Consider the following 23103-nt stretch of genomic DNA (forward strand, 5'->3'; position numbering starts at 1 on the left):
TTTCCCTGGGAACACATTGTGGCAGTGTTAAATAAGATGAAGCATGTTGCATTGTTGAAAATGCAGTTTATCAAATCAAGTATCAGCAATCTTCAACATGTACTTAAGTCTCAGAGGTGACTCACCAGGGGATTATAGCAACCTTTCATCCTGTGTGAGGCTAGTAATAACTTAACACCACTAACTTTAGCCAATGAGTTAAGCTGGCAAGGAGTAGAGTCAGAAGAACAAAACAGCATTTAGAAACCTTAGGAAAACACCTAAGAAATCACTTAAATCCACTTTATCCCTGCCACTGATTAGTTGTTCTTTAATGCACAGTTTCTGTTGTATTTTCCAGTCTATGTGGTGGTTTGCCCTGATTTAATTAGAACTTTAGACTAAAAAAAGTGTATGGTTTTTAGGAAGATTTTCTCTATTTTGTATAGGCTTTGCTTTGTTTAATATTGTCCAGTTACTGATATCTGAATTTCTTATTTTACCCTTCTTAATAATTAACCTTCTTAAATTATACTTTAAAATCTTCCCGTGTTTTCAATTCCATCTTAGATTGTTTAACTGAGCAATAAAAAAATACAAGTTAGATAATCTCTGAATCTCATAAATTCCCACCTGTACTTTTTGAACACATTTCAGTTTCTCCACCTTTTCTTTTTCTCTAAGTATATGGTCAAGAGGATTCTTCCATTTGTGAATATTCATTTATTCACAGTATTTTTGATTTTTGTTTGTACATTGGACTTACTTGTATATTGGCTCCTGGATTGTCTTATTTAAGGTAGAGAAGGACTGGATATGAAAAACTTGTAGCAAAACTTCACAAAACCATTAAAAATTGAGCAAAAGTATTATTTGTAAAATATCCTGAAACAATGCAAATGATGCCTTTTAGTGACTCTATAAATTTTAGGAGGATATTATAGCAGAAGCTCAAGGAGTTAGTATAATTTCTGGTAAAGCAGTTTGTTACCTAGAAGGTTCCTGTGTTGTAAACTTTATAGATTTCTTGTTTCCTTTTACTGAGAAAATGACTGATGAAAGGACAGCTCTACAAGAGAATGCATCATAAGTTAACTGTTATAGTCAATTACTAAGAAACCAGCCAAATCCAGATATTTTAAAAGAATACTCTTGTTAAAATTCTGAGTGACATTTATCAGTTATGTACCTAAGTTTTATAAATCGTATTAGAAAATCTTTCAGCAGAAAAATTACTCTTATTGGATCAGAGTGTAGTTTAAGGCTTTCACATAATTTAATTTTTTTTTTTTTTTGTCATTCCTACTCATGCCTTAGCTTGTAATATTTTCTGTCTGGATATATGTAGTCACATATTGGTGGATGGCAACACTGACTCAGTTAACAAGTTAAATCCTAATTATTTGTGCAAAAAAAGAGTACATTTGTAGACACTGGCAATGAGAATGACCCTTTAAATAGGAAAATCTCATTCAAAGTCAAATTTTGGGGAAAAAATGGGAGTAGGATATGAAGACATACAATTTTTATCTCCTTCAGTGAAACTGAGCAGTGGCTCTGTTAGATTTCATTTCAAACTTGGTATTAAATATTAGTTACAAAGATAATGAGGTGCTGCTTAAATGCTCAAGTTTACTACTTAACTGACCTCAGGAAAAAATGTTTTTAATCTGAACACGGAAACTTGAGCGTACATTTTTGTATCATTGCGGAGAATATAACTGATTGATACTTGAATTCTATTGAGTTGATATTTGAGAAGTAATCTGAAGAAAGCTTAATTGCTTGTTTGAGAGAAGTATTTATTCTTGTATGTGGAAAGCATACGTTGAAAAATAGACACTTTTCCTCAAAAAAAAATGGTTTTCTTTTGACACTGGCATGCTTGCAGACTGGAAGATTTGAAAGAGCCTTCAGAAGTTCTTAAAATTTTAAATTAGCGTAGATGAACAATATAAATTGATTAATGGAATCTCTAATGATAATAAGCACAATAAGACAAGTCTTTATAAATATGAATCACTGATCCTCTTATTTCTTCAGAAATGAGCAATTGTACTATCAGCATTGCATTCCATTTTCTCAGAAGATGGAATTTTAGAAATTGTAAAAATTTTATGAAACAAACTGTATAGTACTGCAGAGTGCATAATGTCAGATGAATCATGAAGAGAAACAGGACAGATTGCACAAACAGGCGTTCTGTCTATTCTCTTAACTTTTTGAAAGACCTATTAGATAAAATCTATCCTTCTGAAAGTCTTTCTAGATAGAGAAACATGAGAGCTAAGACCAAAGCTAGAGACCTATATGTAGAATCGAAAGTCTTTCTAGATAGAGAAACATGAGAGCTAAGACCAAAGCTAGAGACCTATATGTAGAATCCAGTGCAGGAAGTATTTTGTTTGTGATAATTTTTCAAATAAGTTGTCTGGTATGTCATTATTTTAATAAGCGTTACACTGATCTAAAGTCATTCATATAAAATGGGCTTGTAATTGATTTGGTTGTTCCTACAGATTATACTTAATATACTGTTAAATAAGGCCCAATATTTGTATTTTTTTGTTTGCTGAATAGCTCAAAAACTCAAGAAAATAGCTTACAAAAATGCTACATCATTAAATGTCAGTAAAGACCCAAACTTATTTCAGAACTCTTCAAGGTTATTATCTAACATAGAGGCATAACTTAGAAATTGCTATAGTTTTGGAGAGTTTGGGTTAAGTTTCTTCAACATTGCATGAGATTGCTGGGTTGAGGAGTAAAATAGAGACATGACTCATGATTAGAATTGCATTGTTATGAATTATTCTGTGATTACGTTCTAAAATTGGAAAACATAATGCCTCAGGTTAGGCACATACATACTGCTTAATAACTGGATAGCTAGATTGAATATAAGTGTTCCATTTTAAATGTTAATTTTGAAAATATGGGCTATAACATTTCAATGCCTTTGTTTCTGTAATTTCTGAAGTGAAATTTAAGATATTTTACAGTAGTTTAGGAGCCTTAATTTAGCCATTAATTGAGTAATGCAGGAAAAAATGCTTTTGAGATTCTCTACTGGGACTGTGAATCTGCAGTAAGGCATATTTCAGTGGAATTAGTTTAATGACCTGCTAAAACATTGGCTTACCTCTTCAGTCAAAAGTCAGATTTTCACAAATATCTTTCTACTTCTCTTTAGGCTACCTTTCAGCATTATACGTGTATATATATATGTATATGTATATATCGAATTCTGAATTACAATAATAGTAGTATAGTAAATCTGAACGAGTAATAGCTTGTTCAGAAAGCTGAAGTGCATCTGAAATAAATGTTCCATTTCTAAAGTAAATGCAGACTGGATTCCTCAGGTTTGTTCATTAGAATCTGTTTTAAGTTTAATAAATCTCTAGCAGTCCTTCTGGTTCCCTTTTCCTCTTAATTGCATTGCTGAACACAAAAGCTGTGTTATGTGCAGAATGACTGAGCTTATCCCTACTAGAAAGGAGTTATGTTTGGCATCTAAAGAACAATAAGATTTTGCTGCCTGGCTGATCAGTGCTGGATCAAGTTCACATTCCCAAGCTCCCACTCTCCACCTACATATGCAGGGGGTGAAAACATAGCAAAGAGAGGGAGGACAAGTCTTTTTTTGCACAGAGATGTTGAACTGAGACTTGCCTAATATGGACACAGCTGGACTTGCACAGCAATAAACAATGATTTTAATCCATTCCTTGTAAAAACATCCGAAGAAAAGCACAGAAGTTAGCAACCAATTAATTTTGACCCTACCCATTGTTTTCTTTAGCCAATGGAAACAATTCATAGAGACTTAAATATTTTGAATAATACTTTGCAGGAAAAATAGCTTTTCTGTGTTAATTAGGAAAGAGTAAATAGCCTTCCAAATGGCTGAAATGTCTCCAGTTCAGAACCCCTTATAAGTAATTTTAGTATATGTGAAAGGAGTAAGATACCACCTTCTCAGTGGTCTAGAGTTTTTAAAGGAAACAAATATATTACTGTTTAATAGCCTGGAAAAATTCTCTGTTTTCCGGGCTTTTAGAGAGGCTTGCCTGTGATTGGAAAGAATGAATATATATGGGCAATTTCTTATGCATATGTCTAAACAGAAATTATATATCTGAAGTCTGTGTAGTCCTAGGTAATGCTGACTTTCTCAATATAGTAATTCCTAGTGAAACTTACAAATCAATTTTGAATGATTCCTGATAGAGGTGAATTTTTGGCTTTTTCTGTGTGTGAGAAAACCAAGAAAATTGTGACTTGCTCTTTCATTCAGTGATCCAGTCAGAAACTCATAGTGATCTCGGAGGCTGAGAGCCTGCCATTGCATTTCCAGTTGGCTGAAGATGTGAGCTTTTTCTTTTGAAGACACTGTTTTGAACACGTTCTGCAAAAACACTGAACCACTTTAAGTAGTTGGTATCTACTTCTAGATAGTAGATTGCAACAATATGTCATGTCATGGTCTTCATTCCATCTCCACCAGTTCCATAAAAGTTGTTGTGACTAATATAAAGATCTTTCCTGGTTTATATTACCTACAGTCTTATCTACCCACTCTTGTCATTCAGTAGTGCTTCATAGTCAGACTAAAGGTATAGATGATGACCAGCTTCTGATTAATCACAGAGAAAATAAATGATTCTTCTAAAAGTTACTCCATAAGAAAGGGATATTTTCCCATGATACTATATATATTCTGTAGGCCCACTGTAAAACCTAAATGCCAAAATGAACAGGTCTAGGGAAAGATAGGTTTGAAAGGTCTATTGACTGAAAAACCTATTGCTCAAAATAAAAATGAGCAGTAAAGGTCATGGTTCAGCTTACGGTTATTATTCTAAGCATATGGGCTAACGGGATTTCATGGCCAGAGGGCTAATTGACTTTTGCCTTGAATATGTTTCTTTACCAGAGCTGTTGGTAGGGCTTTTTATTGCTTTGAGAGATCAGTACGACTCAAAGATCGGTAGACTTCTGAAAGACACTTTTACATTTATATTTTAAGGTAGTTTTCAGGGAGGAATATAGACTGCTTCATTTTCTTGCAGGCTGTTTATAGTAGAAAAGGAAGGAAAACACTATTTGTCACATCAGTGCTGATTTTCAGGATTGTCCACTAGCTGTGTTTCAGCATGTTTGGGTTTTTGATTTTTTTTTCCTGTAATTTCCAAAAAACAAAGGGCTTTCATAATCCTATGTAGTTTTGGCCAGCCAGCAACTACCCATTGCCTACTAAGATCTCACTGTTGGATGGAGCTAAAGAGAATTTTATAGAGGATTCTTTTTTATTAAAGATACTTGAGCCCTAGTCCTTGTCCTCTGGATTCAAGATGTCTGGCTTCAAATTGCTTTTACATTGAAAGAGCCAACCTGAAATCTCTGAAATCCAAGGTCACATTTTCATCTATGATTGTATTAACAATCACTTTCTCTTACAAATTGTCTTGCTTCTTCTAGAGGAAGATGCTGCAATTTACATTCTGGACTGTGCTGTTGAATGCACCCAGCACTTGGTATACTTCTCAAACAGAAGGGTGTAAATACAAAAAAGATAATCTACTTTTGCACCCATATGGGAACAGGAAAGACACCCCCCAAAAATTGTTGCATATTCTAAAAGTATAATCACTGTCCTATGTGTAATATATAATGTGAATCATGTCTACTAAGGAACTTCATTCCTAGGTAGGATTGCAAATGTGGATATGAAGGATGTATTTGTAGCACCCCTTTGAAAAAATGTTGATGACACAGTATTTGAAAATCATGTGTTGGCGTGAATGTTTTTTTCAAAGAGGTCTTGAAAGAACATACTCTAAGTTACTGTTTCAACAGGTTTTGTCTGCTGGAGGTAGAGCTATTTTTCAGGATAGGCAAGTTTCATCTGAAAATAATGTCTCTGTATAGGGTGCGTTCGTGGAAGAATATTAGACACAGCATAGAGATCCCAAAAGAGAATTTTTACACCGCCACAGACTCTTGGTGGAATGAGAGCATTTGTATTTTTCTGTATCAATCTAAAATGACCAAAACACAATTTCTAAAATACAGTTAATCTCAGGAACAACTTGATTTTTCATTTCAGTGAATAATGCTGTCTCCATGAAAACTACACCAATTCACCTGGGGGCATGTTCTGGGCTTGACTTCTTTTCCAGTAGTTTTCACCAACCACTGCTGTACTCTCTCTTGCAAGTACAGGTTGCAGTGTGAATGCACCAGCCATCATATTATTTTGAGTTGTAGCCCACTGCTTATTAGCTTCTCTACCAAATTTTGGTGATACTTGTGCTTTAAAACCCTTGAAATCCTTGCCCCATTGAATACAGGCTAATGTTTCACATTATTAATCATCTTGTGAGCTGCTGGATAAAGTACTTCTTGAATTTTCATTTTCTCAACCCTTTTACAAAATACTGGAAACCAAGTCCTTTCTACTGAAGCAGCTTTCAGATTGCACAGACTGCCGAGGACACCTCTTACTCTCAATTTCCAAATAAGTTAATTTTCTGACTTAAACTAGTGTTCTCAAGCTTTTTAAAAAATAAATCTTCTGTGTGGTAGAAGAACATTTATATAACTTACATTTTATCCTAATTCATTTAAAAAGCTTCTTTTTAGTTTTCTAAAAAATAAAAGAAATTTTATGGATTTCACAGAAGTGGTGATATCATCCTTTAAAAACAGTCAGTACAGCTTTATTTACATAAAGCGAAACTGAATGAGAGTCCATATTTTTATTTGTGTATGTTATATGGGAAGGCATATGAAGGTGCGAAATCCCAATTTGTATACTGGTGGAGCCAGTTAGGTCCCCTAAGAAAAACACATGATACAACTCTAAAATCTGTAGAGGACTCTTTTGTGTTCTTTCTGGTTTCCACATAGATCTGAACAAAAGTAGGTGTGTATGCTGGGTATAAAACTCAGTAATTGAGAGCAAAATCAAATCTCTGGAGAGGAGAGGTTGGAAAATATGACTTGACTGAATTACTTTTGTGTTTTCTCTACTTTGCAGAAGTTCTCCCAAAATTCATTTACAGTAAATGTTTTTATTCCATTTTCTTTTCCATTTTTTTTTATCTGTGCTTTCCAGTATCTGAGGACTATTGGCAAGTCAGCCAAAGAGGGCACTGATTCCCTATTCACCTTAGATAAGAGATGAGCTTGTTAGTTTATCAATATTGGATGATTTAGCATTAGAGCAATACAGACCAACTGAAGTTATAGGCTGTTTATGTAAAAGAAAAGTGTGTTATGATAGTTTTCACAAAATCAGTGTCACTAGTAGCCATCACAGTCCCAACAGTTTAAAGTCATTTTTTTTCAATTTAAAATTAAACAGTTGCCTTTTTGCACAAATACCCTATTATTTTCTAACCTATGTTCAATGCTGAAAGTTCGTAGTATCCTTGGGATCTGGTCCGACTTGAAGAATAGTGGATGTAAATTATTGACTAAGTTATATACCAGAATATTGGGTATGTCTTCACTCAGTTGGTAGAAAGTATTACCTCCTCCCACATACTTCAAAGTTCAGTTATATGTAATCCTGCTACTTCAAGAATAGAGGACAATAGTATGCCTTGAGATATATAAATGCTTGTTCAAATCGTTACATAGGACTGCTCCATTAAGAATCCATGGAAGAATGTCTTCCCAGTTAAAGGATATGCAGGACTGACTAATTTTATCATTTCAGTTTTAAAGGGGTTCAAGTATGACAGGTCAGTCTCATGTAGCATAGCACACAGGACTGCTAGTGGAGGGCTCTCCCTTCAAGTCAGGATTTACCATTTTGGTCTGTCTCCCTTGTACCTACTGTAAGGTCTTTCCTTCTGGGAGTATGGAAGAAAGCAGTAGGAGACCAGCTGTTCATAACAGCATAATGCTCTCTTTTCTCTCTCTCTCTCATTTTCCAAGCAAATTTTCCTAGTCTAGCCATGAGCTAAATCTTATTGAAGCATCAGTAAGTAGAGATAACGGCTGACCGCACAGCCAGTGTGCCGAGACCACAGCTTGTTAGGCCCACTCTGTTTCTCTCACTGCTTGCTCTCCTCAGCAGTCTGCTTAGGGCAGCCCCAAGGCTCTTCTCTTATGCCACATCGCATCGTCTTGCAGTGGAGACTCTTCAGGTATAGATGTGCACAGTGCCTAGCACAAGGGAACCCCCAGTGTCAGCTCCACCAGGTATACTACCATTTTAAAAAGAGTTGCTAACAACAACTGTTGAGTTTCCTTACAGCTTGTAAGACGAAAACAGGAGCTAGCTGCATTTGCTCATTCAGGGATTTTCATCCTCGGGGTCTGCAGGTCTGAAAATCAATGTCTTCTGTAACTTTTTTTCCCTCTAGTTTTCTCCAAACTTTTAATAGGAAAGAATTCCTTTAATTCTTTAAAGTATTTTGGGAAAAATCAGTTTTGCTGTTTCTATGACCTAGTCCCTCCCCTAACTTTTTCTGTAGAAATGAAAGATCTAATCTGTTAATTGATTAAAGGGAGCATTGTTTTTTAGGCAGTCACATTAATTTGGTTTTGCCATTAACATCAATTTCTGGTCATATTCGTGTTCATTCTCTTTGAACTATGCTCTGTTATTCTTTCTTCACTCTAACGCAAGAGTTCAAGAGTCAATTTATAGCAGCATTCAGAAGCAGCATATCTGTTGTAGTTTTATAATATAAAAATATGCTGTCGATACCTGTTTTAAGTAACCTGTTGTGAGTGTGAAATAAAGGGCCCTAATAAGATTTTATACTGTGATATCTCCATTAAGAAGTTCTTCTTTGTGCAATACCTCATAGTGAGGTTGCTTCTATTTAAAGCATTGAGTTTGATCTTGGCTTTGATCTAAAGCTTTTGATCTTGAAAAAAGGACATTGTGGCAGTAAAACAAAAAAGGGTAGGAGATTTTTTTTTTTTTTTTTTTTAAGTAATAAAGTTAAAGGGATACTGTCAAGATTTACTAGGCACTAATTGGACCTACCTTTATTTGCTTACATCTGTTTGCAAAGTCCATCTAATTCTATATGTGGGAGGGTTTGCTCAAACAAATGCTTTGATGAGCCCCTTTCTTTTATAAGAGCACAATTTTCTTCTGAAGCTTTCAGGGAACTGTCATATATAGCACATGGTAGAAAATATTTTTAAAAGTCTGAAATACCATACCAGCATTGTTTTAATTATATCAGATGTGACAAAGTTTACCTTTTTTGTGTCTTTTGCTTTAAATGCTAAGTACTTCCAGCTTTTATAATGTCCTAAGAGTTTTTAGTGTTCAATTGTCCATGCTCGACAGTAGCTGAGACTCTTCAATCACAGCAGTGTTGGAATATCCTGGTGGAAACGGTGCACAGGCATCTGTTAAAGTCCCATGCCTGAATTTAATCACCTGTTTGCTGTCTCTGTTGAACAAAGCGCCTAACTGAAGCCTGAGTAAGGGGCTTGCTGCGCTAGAGTATGAATAAAAAGGTGGTTTGGATCTTGCTTTGAAGAATCGTCTCAGACCCTCCTGATAACTCATTAGGTACTTTGGGTTCCTTAGACGGCAAGAAAGCAGTGGGGAAAAGTTCCAGGCGGCTGGCGGCGGTGGCACTTGGTGCCGTGAGCCGAGCCCCCGGCCCGACCCGGCCCGGCCCGAGCAGCGACTGGGGCGGCCGGCAGCGGCGGGAAGCGCCGCTCGGGCGGCTGCGAAGCGCCCTCCCTCGGGGCGGCGGGGCCCCCTCGGCGCTGCCGTTGGGCTCGCGCGGCGGCCGTTACGGCGCGGGGGAGGGGCGCGGCGGCGGCGCGGGGAGCCCGGCGAGCCGCCCCGCAGCCGGCGGCGAGGAGGGCCGGGAGCCCGCCCGCCCCTACGTCTTTGAGGCAGGCTCCTCCTCTCCGCCGGGCTCCGGGGGCCGGAGCACGGGGGCGGGGGACCCCGCGGAGGTGTTTCATTTCCTACCGAGGGCTGCGGGGCGCCGCGGCCGGGCGCGGGAGCGCGGCTCCGGGTAGTGCGGGGGCCGGGGCCGGCTCCGGCTCCAGCTCCGGCTCCTCGCGGCGCGCCCTGTGCCGTCGCGGAGCCCGGCGGGGAGGGAAGCGAGGGGGCTCTGCGGGCCAGCTCGCCTCAACGTGCGCTTTCTCCCCCGTGCAGCCTTTGCTGGAGGAGGGTGAGACTTGGAAGGAGTGTCAGCTCGTCCAGCAAGTGAGCGGCGAGGTGAGGAGAAAACCGTCTTTCGCAGTTGTTCGGTGCCTTCTGCGGACCGTTTTTCCTCCTTGTGTCCTTACTCCCTTGCAGATGTTCTCCTCTAGTTTCCCACCTGACACCCCTACCCTTCCTTGCTGTTGCCTTAAAAATAATTGTTTGAATATTAAGAATATAAATACTTGTGTGTGAAAGACTAAGGGTTATGAATGACCCTTCCATCAGTTGAAATTGATGTTGGTAGAGTGGATGGCTGGAAAAAAATGTTACTTGAAGCACAAAGTGTAAGGAATAGAGTGCAGAGATTTTCCATAGGATTTTTGAATGCCATAATGACAACATTTCATTTGGAAAACTGGTTTGGCAGCAGGCATTTTTTTGTTGTTGTTGTTTTTTTTTCCCTGGAAAAACTTAAGCTTGGAGCTGTAAGTTTACGTTAGTAATGAGTAGAAGGAAAAATAATGCTGTGTAAGATAAAGACCACCACTTCATGCTTTGACTGTGTCACAGGTGACTGGCCAGACTACCTGAAGACCAGACCGTGTCATTCTAGGCTGGAAAAGTGTTTTCCCTCTTTCCAATGAAGCAATGGAAAAATGTGTCTTGAGTCTTTTTATAGCTTCTTATTAATGCTGTGTAGCTGCATTCGAGTCGTGTCTTCTTCCTAAAAAAGCACTATGGTTTTGAACTCCAGGTGGCAAAATGGATTCAGACAAACCAGAGGATCAGAAAAAGCGGCAAAAGGAAAAGAAAGCAAGGTGAAGTCATTTTCCAGAAGGTAGGGGGTTCCCATTGTGTATTTGTGTAGTGGGACAAAGGGCAGCACGTCTGGAATGCTTTCAGAGGATGCTCTTTTAAGCACTAAAGAGATGTTTGTAAGCAGCTTTGACAAGGTAATAGTAAGTTACTGATACAGTTTATGCCATTACATATTTGCTATGGAAAGAAATCATCTTTCAAGAGGTCTGTAATTGAGAAGACAACATTTCTGTACATTTAAAATGGATGTTCTGAGGAAGAAGGATAAGAAGAGTTTAATCAGAAAAAGCAATAGTACTTGAGAGCTTTTGACAAAATATGCACCATCACTTGCAGACCTTAAGATACTGTTAATTGTGAAACAGTTTTCTTGGTAGGTATTGGGACAATAATAGATAAGTACACAGAATGTACGGTGTACATAAAATGTTCTGGCTGTGCTGTTGACACTTTATTTAGAGGATGTGTTTGGGAGTCTTCTAGTTGCTGTGGTAAGAGAATTCATGAAAGTGTGCCTTGATGGTTATTCTAAAAAATTACTCCAGAAGATTTAAAAAATTGTCTACAAGCTAAATTAACTCAAAATATTTTTAAACTAATGATTTTTGATTGGCTGTTCTGAATATTAGTTCTATAATGCTGTCTGTTTAAATCACAATATGGCAAGGTGAGTAACTAGCTGACATTGGCATTAAATAGCTGTTTTATATCTTCTGAAGAAAAAAAATGCTTTTTCAAATACTGATCATAAATGAATAATGATACATTTCCAAATGTGTTACCAGAAGTAGGATTTTTGCTTGTCTCAGTTTTACAAACAAGTTTTTAATTATTTTTTTAAACTCTTGTTACCTTTAAAGGATTAAAATAGCAGTGTGTTGTTTTGCTATTTCGGCAGTGCTTCTAGAATGTATGATGAATCATTGCTGTTTCTGTAGCCAAATTCTTGCTGATAGTATGGCTGCCAACTCCTGAGATGTGTTGCCTTAGTATGGGCATTGCAGTATTTGACAAATGTCCACAAAGTGCATTGTTGTGTGTGAGTGATTTACTAGATCTATGGTGAGTTAAAAAAATGTCAGATTGCATCCTTTAATTCACTACTTCTATTGTGTAGCTGGGATATGCCATTTAGGAAAATATGTTCTGCATTGTCATAGTTTAAGAGACATAATTTAAGAAGAGAGAGCAATAAACAGTTGTACCAGATAGTTCATTTTCTATTTGCTTTTCTGTATGTGAATAAGAAGCATTTATGTTTAGCATTTGTATTTAAGATCACTTTCTGTTTAGATGATGCAGGCTTTTTTAATGTTAAAAAATGTATCTTAATGCTGCTTTGCTAACTTGAGCGAAATCATGCATTGAAGGTACAAATAGCCCTAATATAAGTTAGAGTTTGCATAATTTGAGTTATTTTTAAATTACACAAAGTAGGCTCACTGCTATATCTTTGACAGTAGGCTTGAAAGTACTTTACAGTTATACCTTTTTCATCTCTTTTTATAGGAGAAAGCTTCCTCACTTTGTAATGATAAAGTTCCATTTGCAGTGGTGTGGTTATTCTGCTCTTACTGTTCCAATGTTTGTGAGAAAGAAATCTACCTTATAGACTAGCCATGTTAGAAATGCAAAAAGTAATGTATAAAAATAAGGTCTATTTACTGTAAAAATAACTGAAAGTGTAGGGATTTTGCTGGTAGTAATTCTTTGTGAGAACTATGAGCACAAGTATAAATTAAAATTACTAGCAAGAATATGTATTGTGTTCTAAGATCCATAAATATTAATAATTCTATGAGACTCAATGCAGGTCTAGAATGTTGCAGTTGCAGGGTACTTAACCCAAGAGAAAGGAGAAAGGGAGTTTAGCACTGAGCTGCTTTTTGGGTCAGCAACCATAGAATGAATGCTGAAGGCAGGGTTTCTTGGTTCCATAGAAGTGTGGTCGCTGCAAAGATGACTCTTCCAATAGAGTTAAGGACAAGCAGAGAAAAAGGGAGAGAGAGATCTCTGGTGCTGGCAAAGCTTTATTGGATTACTTGGATTCAGGCTTGGTTCTGGCTAAAGTTTCCAGCATGACTGCGTAACTGTTGTTGATGGTGTCCAATTAGTTGGTGCTAACCTCTATTCCACTGGAATTTTAGATTCTTAGGAGTGTCCATATTGGTTTATACCAGAAATGGCATCATACAGCAGTGTGAAAGAAGAGAGAAAATATATAATGAAAAAGGAAGAGGCCATTGAAGAAAGTAGGAGAAATAGGGATAAAACTGTCAAGTGATAAGAGGGAGATGAGAAGAAGAGCAAATAAGTAAACAGAGAAGTCAGAACGTTGGTACCAGCCTCGTTATGCTTGTATAAGTGTACTTAAGGTTACTGACGTATTTTGCTAGAGCTTCAAAACTGAACTGTGTGTTGATCTTGTTTATCTTCCAGCCAGAACATGCGCTAACGTATTAAACATAGCTTCTAAACTTCTGTATTCCTGTGCTGTCCGATTTTGCTCTGTCATTTCTATTTCTTTATGATAGGAAACCCCATTCCTAACACAAGATGGATGACTTTGCTATACTGAGACACCGCAAAATCAAAGCAACTGCTTCTGCGTCCATGTACAAAATCTAGGATAGAGAGATAACTCTTTCTGTGTGGATAAATGAAACAATTGTGGAGGAAAGGTTGCTGACAACTGCCTGGAAATTGCCTCTTGAAAAAGGTTTCCTTCTAAAGAGTTAAGTTCTTAGGAGGTGGCTTTACATGTGCATAAATGTATTTAAAAAACATTTGAAGATACCATGCATTGGATAAGAACTCTGTAGCTGGTAGTGTTAACAGCACTCAGGGGGCATGTGAACCCGTGGGGAAGCTTGTGTAGAAAGGTGCGGTGCTGCTCTCCGCTGTGGACTTGAGCACAATGGATTATGGCAGTGTAACAAATCCCATAGGTGAGAAAGAATTTCTAAATAAGTAACTAAAAGTTCCATTTCTTTTGCTTTCTTCTCTTTTCCATTTTACTTTTTTAATTCTTTGGGTTTTTTTCTGTTTCAGACTTTCCTGTTGCTCTTTATTTTATTTTTTAGCAGTTCTGATTGTAATCTCTCCTTCCCTGCTTCTTTCCCATGCTCTTTTCTTTAGCTTTATCTCCTTCAGTAACCTGCATTACTGTTCATGCCTTCTGTTCATTTTCAGTCCCCTTTTCTACCTTTTTCACCTTTTCAAGTTTTTCCCTTTTGCTCATCCTATTTTCTGTTTACGGTACTCTATAGATACTCTTTTGACCTTCCCCAGATATGTGTGCATGTGCATACACAAGTGTATGCACACTCAAACCTCATACTTCTGCATTTGTCATTCTCCCTCATCTCATACTTTCTTTACTGTCCATTTAATCTTACCTGTATGTACCCTCTCTACTTTTCTCACATAAGCAATATTCTTCTGTGCTTATTACTGTATTGATACATAGTACTGATCACTAGATGTACTGACCAGCTAACTGACAAGATGAAGAGAAAGGCTAGGGTAGAGCTTGGAAAGAGCTGGCTGATTGAAATTAGCAGTGGTGTTGTTTTAATATGCAGAGTGTGATAAAAATGCTGAATGTTATTATTTTTGTTGTTGTTATACCGGACTATGCCTGGTTAGACAAAAAGATTCCACTGTACTTGCCAGTTCTGAATTTGATGTGGAAGAAAACAACCTTTTAATCAGACTGATAGAATTGTAGTATGTGATCTGCATCTACGGTGGAATTTAAGGGAGAAATATTTTATTAGGAGACTAGTTCATTTTTATGCATAGATTGCTTACAAATGTTTGTATCTATATTGCCTTTGACTGAAGTTCAGTGTTAAAAATGATACGTGCAAGCTGCTTCGGAAGGATTCATTTAGTGGAAAAGTGCGTAGGACACAATACCAAGGGTATTCAGTAATTAAAGGGAGAACTGTATATATATTTATATAAATATATATGTATAAAAATATATGTATGTGTGTGTACATACTAGAAGACTAGTTGTTGCAAATCATCAAAATTAAGTTTGTCTACTTCCAGTTTTTAGTTTGATTCTACACTGCAACTTTTAGGAGTAATTCAGCTTCTCTAGAATATTTTTTGCTGCTTTCTTGGAAATACTGTCTTCATGTATTTAAAGTTTATCTGCAAGTTTACTAAAAGTATGATTTTCTCTAATTTTTCTTAGTGGTTACTGTCATTGATCATTCACTTTCTTCTCACCCTAGAGAGTTATAATTGTTAGCAGTATTTTAAGCTGATAATAACCTGAGCAAAAAGGACTTTGTTCTGAAATAGCTGTTGTTTCTTCACTCACTATACCTCACTTTTCCAAACTCTCTTTATCTTACAGAACTTTCTGGGAACCCTATAAATATATTTGCTGGCCTTCACTGATAACATACAACATTTAACTCAGTGGGCAGCAGGGCAGGAGAATTCAGATGGAAGATTCTGCATCCATCTCACATACAAGAGCTTGATTGCAGTAAATATTGTTAAATCATATTTAAAATAAACCTTGTAGTTTTAAAATCTTTTCTTTCTTCCAAAAACATATGAATGTAATTTCAGGCTGTTAGAACTAAGCATTCTCAGCATTTAACTGTCTGTCCCCATAAAAATATCCGCATTTATGGATTGTTTGGAAACAGTAATTATACACATCTAAAGAACTTTATTATTTTTAGGATAGCTCTGCCTAAAGTTGACTTAAGAAACATTTAATAAATAAGAAAATACTATGTCTGTATGTAAATATTTGAGAGGAATTTCTGATTTAACCGTAATAATAATAAAAAAAAAAAAAATCCAATTCTGACCGCAATGTGCTTTATGTTTTGTTTGCAGTAATGTTATGTCAGGATCTTACTTCTCTTTATAACAGCACCCATATCTATTAGCAAGGAAATGTTGTTGCTTAAGATATCCCCCAGATGGATATTATTGTTATGTAGTGAAAGAGTGAATAATTCCCATTAAGTCACATGTTTAGATCAATGAAAGCACACGTATGATAATGACCCCACTCCTTTACACAGTCTGAGATGACCATTTCTAAATTTGGAGAACTCAGGCCAGCATGGCTATGCGTTGAAACAGTTCAAGGTTTACAGATAATTACATCACTGTTAATTATAGCAGTTCAAGCCAGCAGCCACCCTCCTCCTATGCAGTGAAAGATTAAGGTCACTTTAATGTAAAACACAAGGTTTGTGCAGCAAAGAGAAAAACCCGTTTTAGTAGAGGTTTTTTCCTTTTGATTTGAAGCAGAAATTAGTTAAACTCCTGTGACAGAACACTTTATTTGGCAGTAAGTCTCACCGGAGGCATTTTAATTAGATAGTCTTTGTGCATATTATCACATGATACTAACAGGATAAATTGTATTATTGGGATCTACTGATACCTCTGAAATTTGGGTATCCTGTTGTTTCTAGTTAAACATCCCTCTGGTGGTTAAAATGTGTTCCATTTACATCTTCGCTTGCAAGTACCTTCTGTCTTTAATAAAACAGGAAATGGAAAATGTGAGAACAGTTTCATTCTTTCCAAAATACAGAAGAAGAAAAAGCAGTTGATCATTTTTAATGCTTCTTAAATGTCTCCCCCCATCAGTGTTTATCTAATTAATTCTAAGCAAAAATGTAGTGAGTTTTGGAACTAGAAAGCAAGCTTATCACTTTCAGGACATTTGGAAAACAGAGCAACTTACTACACTGGAAGCAAGTGGGACACTGAATTCAAACATTCCGTAATTTTTCTTCTACAAAAACTTCATATGGATTTTTTTATTATTTGAGAGTATATACTTGCACTTGGCAGTTGAATAATGCACTGAATTTAAATGTCCCCAAATTCTTCCTAATGTGATTGATCATAATGACTCCAAAGGAGTCTTAATGATTTGCTGGTCCAAACATGCTTTATTTCAGTATTATATTTAATACACATTGTCAGAAATAGGCTTAATGATTTTGTGGTGACAGCTCATAACCATTGCTCTCATTCTTTGTCTTTTATCTATTTAGAGTATGTTCAGATATTGTATTGTAAAAGCACATGCATAGGAGTTTGTAAAAGTGGATGTTGTCATTTAAAGAAATCTATGAGCACTGAAGGCAAAGAACAGAGCCTTTACAAATGTGATTAAAGAGATTCTCAAAGTTTTTAATCTATGTTTTGGTGGCCATTGTGCTTGAAGTGAACATAGGCACCACTCATAATACTGCCCTCCTTTCCCTCTATTTCCCCTCAAAAAGTCTTTTAAAACAGGCACATAGCTCAATGCAAAAGCAAATACATCCTCTGTAGCTTTAATTAGGCTGGACTGAGTTCTTAAAGGTATGTAAGCTGTTCTGTTTCTTGTGGGCACTGATTGAGTGACTTTTCACAGTTGTCTAGTTTCTGTCTTCAGAAACAGACTCGCAGGTTTTTGAGCCCTGTACCAGCATTTAAAACTAAACAATAGTGTGTGACTGTCATCATGGAAGTGTGTAGATCTACAGAAAGACTCTTGATGCTGATGAACTATTAATGTCTGCCCACAGGTTTACTGACACAGTAGTCTTACTGTGGGCAAGTGCAAATAGAATCTTTTCCTTTCCTCTTTTTTAAGCTAAGTTCTTACCCTACAGTGAGTGCTTGCCCAGGCAGTCTCTGAAGGATAGGGAATATTATTGTTTTAATTTTTCATAGATTTGGTTTGCAATGATTTCCTGTAGCAATTTAGTTCATAAAAAAGGTGTAAGAAAATTGTTTTCCTCCTCTACTGTAACTGTATTCTACTTATTTAGCAGTTTTCAAAAAAAGCTTTTAATTTTATCAAACTGATTATTGATGGAAAAGAAGCTTGGGCAATTATCTTATTCTGTATGTGTCTTTTTTTCCTTTTCTCCCTTTAATTTAGGCCTCCAGTGGGCTTTTGCAATCAAACTTGTTAGTTTTCTGAAACTGCCACGTTCCTGCTGGCGATCCTGTGAGAACACCCCTATTGAAGGCAAAGCAGAAGTGTGAGCTCCATCATTTCTGGGAACCCTGATAGCCACATGACAGGGAGAAGTTGTGATTGTCTCAACCACAGGATACGTATCTGTTGACACTTTGACCTGTTAGACAGTTTGGTCATGAGACACCAGTTCATAAGAAAGTGGATTTTATTACCTTTGATTCTTATAGAACTTACTGTTCTGATTTTATGAACTGTTTTCTACATACTTTACAGGTCACATGCCTTGATTGTGGTGAACACCCACAAACTCAGGCATTTCATGTCTTTCAGATGTGGATAATGAATTTGCCTTACAGTTGGTTTCCTTCTCCACTTCTAACACAAATACCTGAGAAAAAAGAGGGACTTGGGATTTAGTCTGGAAGGCTGGTGATCATTTTGTTTATGTTCGCTCATCCATATTGCAAAAGGAAATGAAATAAAGCTACAGAGTATTAAATGATTCCATTCCCAAGATTCTGTTTATTTCAAAGAAAAGATGACCAGTTCAGTGCCAGTTTTGCAATAACTATAGTTGTCATCTTGTTTTTGTTCAAATTCAAGAGATTTCTCTGCATTTTGGCTGCTCTTCTGAGGAACTCAATGGAGTTACTCACATGTTCAGATGCTTTGCTAAACCAGGCCTTAATCAGTCATCCTCAAGATCTTTCGAAGTGATTACTTTTCTGATTGAAGAGGAGATTTGGCTTCTTCTGTTTGCCTGGAATATGTGGAGTTTTTTTGTTGTTTTATTTTTTGTTTTCTGGGAGATGTGATGTGAAATATATAATTTTTTATCTTAGAGCATAGACAAGCCATTGAGTAGGGCTTCTTTATTTTTTAGCCAAATTTTGAAGGAGAATAATTGAAGAATTCATTTGTTTTAAGCTCATAAGAATTTCCTTTCTGCCTCCTGCAGTTTCACCTATTCTGCCTGCTTCAGCCAAAGTAGGTGCCCTTCTGAACATATGCCAGTATATGGTATGAGAAACCCATAAGGCAGAATTAGGTGCAGGTTTTCTTAAATTAGCACCCAAACTAAACTTCACTTTTTTTTTTTTTTAACTTATTTTCAATGTTACTCTGAATAAGTCACTTAAATTTTCACATGCTTACTGGCAAATAGAAGGAATTTGAAATTTTACAGATTTTTTCTTGCTGTTCCTCTTTTCTGTAGCAGAATGTGTTGACTACTAACATTTGTGCTTAAGAGAACTGATTGCTTGAAGAGACTAGGAAGGCAGCAGAAGGGATCTTGAGGATTTATAGATAGGAGATTTTTAGATACCGAAGATGTATTTTATTTTTTTTTAACATAATACATAATTTTTAATATACTTTTTTGCTAACACACCCTCTTATTCTGTAATATCTGCAGTATTTATCAGGGAATTACACATTTGCACCTACTTATCAACAAGGGGAGGAAACACGTAACAGTGTTTTTTTCTGTACATTTTGTGCATTGCTCCTTATTTTATGGAACCTCTGAGTTGTATTAAAGTAGCTTCTCAAAACACTATGCTAGCCAGTAGTGTGAAGATAAAGCTGTGACAGGACCGTGCATTTCCAAAATGCCTTCTATTGAAGTGCCTTTTTCATTAAAGGACCTTGTTACTGTAGAGTGAGGTACAGCAAAAACGGGTGTTTCCTTTGCTGCCACTGCAGAAAGACAGAGAACTTTAATATTTTTCCTTGTTTTACAGATGGAGAGCCAAGGCATGGACATGCTAGATAGCTTGTCCAAAGGGACCTAGGAAGGTTGAGCAGAGCAGGGAAGTGGACTGGAATTTTCAAGTCTGAGTTTGGTGTCCTAACACGCTTAAACTTTCACCTGAGGGCTCTCTTTGTTATAAATACCAGGAAATTAGAATGCACAATTTTCCATTTAGTGCTTAAGGCATTGAAGTATGGACAGATTAGATAGTTTATTTAAGGTGATACATTTAAGCTGTAGCAGAGCAGGGAACAGAAGCTAGTGCTGCAACTGTCCTTTGTTTTTTCAGAATACTATAAAAGGCTTAGTGCACACAGCAGTATAGCTGAAAACATGAACATGTGTAGGGATATATTTTAGCAATATTTATACTGCAGTAGAACATACTTTCTATTAATGAACAAAGGTTATGGCTAATAGTTTAACTGGAAGCATCAAATGTAAGTGTTGGCTTTGAGTATATTTCAAAGGGTAGTAATTTAGTAGCAGTTTAACTTTTTGTCTAAATGTATGCTCTTCTGCAACTTACAACACATTATGTCTGGGTATTGATCTAGCCTTCTAGTATAAAGTGGCACATAGTTAAATATTTAAATAGTTAAATTTAATTAAAGATGGCTGGGCAGACCGTCAGGTTCTTTTATGGTTTCCTGTGCAGTTTGTCAGGGACATAGGGAGTTCTGAAAACAAGTCATTTTGTTCTTACAGGGTGTGTTTCATATCTTGCACTTGTTTTTTATCAATTATAGCCTGTGAACGTCCTATATAAGAATTTGTTTGAAGTGTGTTTTTAGAAAGGGAGGTTGTGTAATATGAATGACCTAGATGGCGTGTAGACAGTCAGTCTTTTCATTTGTTTTCTCTTGTCCAGAGCATTGAGACAGGAAGCATTCTTAGAATTATTTTTAGACTTTTAAAAGTCAACCTTGATTTCCTCATGTAACAGTAATCCCTTGGCGAGGCCTAAAAGCGATATTGTTTACTCTTCCATTGTGCCATATGCTTACAATTTTTGCTTTATTTTGAGTGCCTATTTATTAAGAAAGTACTTGAAAAACAATTTATATTGAATTGTCATATTTGAACTGTGTGGCTACTGAGGAGAGTGTATCCGTAGTTTTTGTCACTGTGTGTCTGATTCAGACACAACAGGTGGTTTGATTTATTGCAGTCTAGGGAGATGATAATGTCTGAAAGACTGATCACTTTCTTACTCTACAGTTACCTGTTGTCTTTATTACATTGCATTTGTAGTGACAGAAGGACAATGTGTAATTAGGAATCAGTAATTCTAGTTCCCTTCTTAGGTTATGTCCTCCTTATTTTCCAGCCAAGCAGTAAACTGAAGAAGTGAACTATAGGTCTGAATGCATTTTATGCCTAGGTTAAGGAGTGGCTACTGCTTTAGTTGATGAGTCCTTTTAGTCTCTTTTCAACCAAGAAAAATTGGATGCATCAGTGTTTTTCTGTAACCCCTATCTTTGCTTCTCAATCCATTTTCCATTTTAAGACTGTGAGAGTTCAGGAGTTGCTGTTTGTTTTTGCTTGGTGTCAAAGCATAGACTGTTCAGAGTAAGGAGATAGAAAAGTTAATTGTTCTTTCTGCCAGATATCAGCTTTTCAGTATCTTATTCGTGTTTGTCTGCAACACAACTTGATGGTTACAAGTTACATGTGAGCCATTGTTTGACTGTATTCCTTTCATCAGTAAAAAGCTGGTGTGTTTCAGCTTCTCTCTTCCTGAGTCATCTTTATCTGAATGCTTTTATTACCCTCAAAATTTGGAATGAGCCAAATGAATAAAAACTTGTAAAAATGTCTTTGAGTGACAGAATAAAAATTTCTTATGGCTCAACAAGTCTGCAGTGAAAGAGAGTTGCTTTTGGAGAATATTATATGTACTTGAGTTTTAATTAGCCATGACATTGCAAGTGTGTCTGTTCTATGTTTATGAAAGCGTGAGTATGGATGCTGAAACATTAATTTTGGATTACTTACCTGCAGATCTACAAAACAGAATAGCTCGATGTTCTTGACAGAGGAAAAATGGGAAAGTGAAAAAAAAATGGATCAATTTACCATTGTTTTCATTACAATTGTAATTATACTTGCATTTTATATATATATAAACTTGTAAGTAGCAAAATGGACTAAGCTGTGAGGTTTTATCAACACAGATATTATCCTTAATACCATAAAAGGCGTATTGCTCTTAGCATGTTGGCTAAGGAGGAGTTATAGTTAGGAGTAGGGAAGGAATTGCAGGAGAATTGAAACTCTTCACCCCACCCTGCCCCATGCCCATGTATCTCATGGAAGAAGCTTCTGTTCTTTGGGAATATTGCAACTGACCCCATTGTTGGCCTGTGAAGCACTCCAAGACAGGGTGAAAATGCAAATTAGCTTTTAGGTACAGGTAGGGAGAATTTGGCTACTTATATTGTGTGTGCTTTTTAATATTAGGAGAGAGAGGGTGAAGAGAGAGAATTGAGAGAATGTCAGGCCCTTACAAGGATATTCTTCATATTCTAGAAACTAGTATAGTGCAAATGGCTTTTTCCAGTTACTGAATTTATTACCATCTTGGCTTAGTTATGAGTGGACTGGGTGGGTGTTCTGCAGTGTTGAATCCTTCCAAAGTACTGGCAAAGATTTAACAGTAATCCAGCTGAGTGCCCCAAAGGGTTTGAGCTGAAGTTCTGACTTTCATATTAAATTAGACATGGTTACAAGACAAGAATTATTTGAAGTTCTTATGAAGCATGTGAGTGATAGAATGAGCAACTGGGATGCAAATAGTTTTCATGTATGTTTTCTTTATTAGGTCAAAAATAAGGGTAAAAAAGGTTCTTATTTTTGGAGCAACTTGAAGGGACTCTCCCAAGAAGATACTTTTTAATCTTTAAAATAAGATCCTCAAACTTCTCCCTCTCACTCCAGGTTTCCTCTTTGTTAAGCTTCTTCCTTTTTCTGAACACCTATAGCTACATATCTCGTGTATTTCAGCCAGACTATTTTTTTAATACATCTATATGGATAGATTTGCTCGCAACTCTATTTTTGAAATATTTTAGCAAATGCCTTCTATTAACTAGTAATGGCCAAATGGACTTCCCATGTGTTGTCTTGACCTGCTTTATATCTGCATTGCTGTGATTCTATGACAGTGTGCTGAAGAAATTCCTGCCTGTTTTATGGGTTACATTATGGGTGAGAATTGTGAAATTAATGTTGTTTCAAGCTACTTCGGGTAGAAACTTCTGTTAAACTTCGAACTGACCCATCACCATGCCACTAATTTTTATTTCAAGATAGAATTGTGCTTTGCATTGGAAGCTGGTTAATAACGCTGTATATTTGACAAGTTTAAGTTGTTGTATGATTAGAGAAAACAATGATAAAAATTCTGCCAGTCACTGGTCAGTCTGCACT

General features: G+C 36.6%; 1 protein-coding gene across 17 annotated transcripts in view; it reads left to right on the plus strand.

Annotated features, from left to right (window-relative positions):
- AOPEP (aminopeptidase O (putative)) overlaps positions 1–23103 on the plus strand; it is a 212536-nt gene that overhangs the window by 111267 nt on the left and 78166 nt on the right. For 10 of the 17 annotated variants that reach the window (XR_009961246.1, XR_009961247.1, XR_009961245.1 and 7 more), the window contains 2 exons: positions 10136–10198; positions 10881–10964. The exons of 1 other annotated variant lie outside the window; for it this stretch is intronic. Coding sequence is in view for 8 of the 16 variants with exons in the window: in XM_062600334.1 (XP_062456318.1) it covers positions 10136–10198; positions 10881–10964 (147 nt within the window). In the remaining 8 variants the exon portion in view is untranslated. Of the gene's footprint in view, positions 1–10135; positions 10199–10880; positions 10965–13479; positions 13894–15317; positions 15916–17873; positions 18398–23103 lie in introns of those variants that run through there. 6 more of the 17 variants (XR_009961249.1, XR_009961248.1, XR_009961250.1 and 3 more) reach the window with 6 other exon arrangements.

Source organism: Rhea pennata, chromosome Z, assembly GCF_028389875.1.
Source record: "Rhea pennata isolate bPtePen1 chromosome Z, bPtePen1.pri, whole genome shotgun sequence".
Lineage (NCBI taxonomy): Eukaryota > Metazoa > Chordata > Aves > Rheiformes > Rheidae > Rhea > Rhea pennata.